The sequence below is a fragment of the Montipora capricornis genome, chromosome 4 (genome assembly GCF_036669925.1).
Source record: "Montipora capricornis isolate CH-2021 chromosome 4, ASM3666992v2, whole genome shotgun sequence".
NCBI lineage: Eukaryota > Metazoa > Cnidaria > Anthozoa > Scleractinia > Acroporidae > Montipora > Montipora capricornis.
The window spans coordinates 921601-924100 of record NC_090886.1 but is presented as its reverse complement, the minus strand read 5'-3'; the positions used below and the strand labels follow the sequence as shown (position 1 = coordinate 924100).

Genomic DNA, 2500 nt, shown 5'->3' with positions numbered 1-2500 from the left:
AAAATTAACATAATGTTGTCTTGGGCATAACGAACGCAGTGCACAAAAGCCGACGTAAAAGACTTCAAAATGAATTACAAAAGACTTTAAAACGAATGTACGTGTAAGCAATTCCAGTTGAAATGAAAAAGGATTTGTCCAACTCTAAATGTTGAAGATACTCACAAGCACAAATATGAAATAGACACTGGAAATTTTCGTTTTCCAAAGGCAGAAAGCTCTAAAAGGCATTTCTGTTTCTTCGAATAAAACACGATCGTTCAGCGGCTTAGTAACCCGGCGCAATACCTCGTGTTTGCGTGCAAGAATCGTCACTCGTGTTGCGTGAAAATGCTGGTTGGTAATGAATGTTTTTTATTCTTTAAACAAACCTGGCAGATTTAAATGCTTTTGCAAACTTCGTATTGTTTGGTTTATGAGTTTTGTTTTGTTTGTCATTTGAGAAATTATAAGTCAAGGACCACTTAAACCTTGCACATTTTCGCATCGTTCGCAAGTTATTTTCAAAGATTGACTCCTGCTTCTGTGGTGTCGCATTGTGCTTATCCTCTAAAGCCCTTTACCCTTGAACAACGAAACAGGTGAGTTTGAGGTTTACATGCTCGATTTTCTGAGAACTTCTTCGAAACTCAAGGACAAAATGCCCGCATATACAACAGCTGCTGAACAACAAAAACTATTAAGTGCTTGAGGCCCTGATTTTTTTGTGTATCCACATTTCCAGAAATCAAAGAAAACAAGATTAGTGTCCCATGAACATTTAACAAAGAAATTAAGAAATTGCGTTTTTTGCCGTCGACTTATACATGGGATTGACTTATACACGGGTAAATACGGTATTGCCTGGAATAGTAACCCTAACCCTAACTCTAACCTATAGCCTCTAAACCTAAAAACACGAGTAACTGAGACACAGTGAGATGGCATCAGCTTGAAAAGATTTCATGGTCGTTTTTTTAAGTACTGTGTTCATTTAGGTTACAAGTAATCCATGCAAAAATAATTCAGTATTAACAAAATTATTTTTGGAGGTACAGTACCTGTTAAAAAGCACAATTCAGGGACAAGAAGAACCTCTCCGTCTGGAATTCTCATCTTTTGTCCAGGCTGAGATCGACACAAAGATGATAAGAAACACATCAACAGCAACAAAATAAAAAATCCAAGCTATCAGTGACAAATTTATTGTTACTTACGATCTTTTTCAGGCGGCTGACCAGAAGAGGTTGGTCCATATCCTGGATCTTTTTGTCATAGACCTAAATGAATGAAAGATAAACATTCATTAACATGTTGACAATACTCTAGTCTAACAACATTGTATCACTAGTCAAGTATAAAGGCTCCACAGGCTGAGACGAAATTTCGAGCATCAAGCATCAATTTAACGTGCAAAATTACTTTAATTAACAATAGGCACATCAGAGATGTATCCAGAGTGCGTCATTGAGTCCTGGGATGCACTTGTTTTCCTTTTGGATGCATAGAATATGGAACAAAGGGTCCAATTGGACACAGAAAAAAAAAATCGAATGTTTATGCAAATTACGAACGCCAGGAAAAACATGCAAACGGTGTATTTCACAAGGAAATGGAACATTCCGATTTCTCACAACGGAGAAATGATCAAGTTCCTTAAATTTCAAGGTAAGCTGTTATTTTCGGATTTTTGTAGTCGAATGATTTCATTTTGTCAACCATTATGTCCAGCTTGAGGAGTTAGTTTTGAATTTCCCACGTGACATGATCTGAGCTGTTTTTTAGGGGAGTACTTTCAATCTGCCGCCAGTGATAATAAAACAATTCAGTCGAAGTTCAGATTGTTGCATGCTTTCCAAGCAAATTTCAAGCATTAGTTCCCTTATCGTGAGCGAAAGGACAGAGCATCCAACAGCAAAGTATGTTAAATTTTTGTTTTGTGCGACCCTGTTGATATTAATTCCGGGCGTGCACGTGTCATCGTCTCCATTTTTGTTTTGCATGTAACTTGTCTGTTTTGCAAATTATGCAACTTTTTCGGAGTTAGTGTTAAAATTAACGAGTTGAACATGAAACTGGAATGTATTCAATTGCTTGATTATTAACATTGGCCATGGCGAAGTCACGGCCGCACGGGCCGACTATGAACTGTGTATCGATCGCTTTTATTTGTTTACTCTTTTGTTCCTAAATTACACCCTAAGTGTTGTTAAAATAAATGATGCTCTTTTACGGAAAATTAAGATTAAGTTCTGTTTTTTTTTTTTTTTGCTGTGGAGATCTAGATCATTTATCAACTGGAGCCAACAGTTCCTACAGCATACGGATTCCTTGAGATGTTTTCAGATGTGATCGATGGAGCTTTGAAAGCCCATACATTTTGATCGATGAATCAACGGGTATAACAGTTTCAAAGAAATTGATCATTTTAAGTACATATTCGTGGGGAGGGATAAGACTTTACTTTTGTGCAATTTAGAAATCAATTTTTTTTCTGTGTCCAATTGGACCCTTTGTTCCA

General features: G+C 36.8%; 1 protein-coding gene across 1 annotated transcript in view; it reads right to left on the bottom strand.

The window, feature by feature from the left end:
- The window catches only part of LOC138045074 (piwi-like protein 1), a 45164-nt gene that overhangs the window by 21367 nt on the left and 21297 nt on the right, over window positions 1–2500 (bottom strand). The window contains exons 6-7 of the mRNA XM_068891448.1: window positions 1197–1259; window positions 1041–1107 (exon numbers count right to left, since the gene is read on the bottom strand). Of these exons, the coding sequence (XP_068747549.1) occupies window positions 1041–1107; window positions 1197–1259 (130 nt within the window). The remainder of the gene's footprint in view (window positions 1–1040; window positions 1108–1196; window positions 1260–2500) is intronic.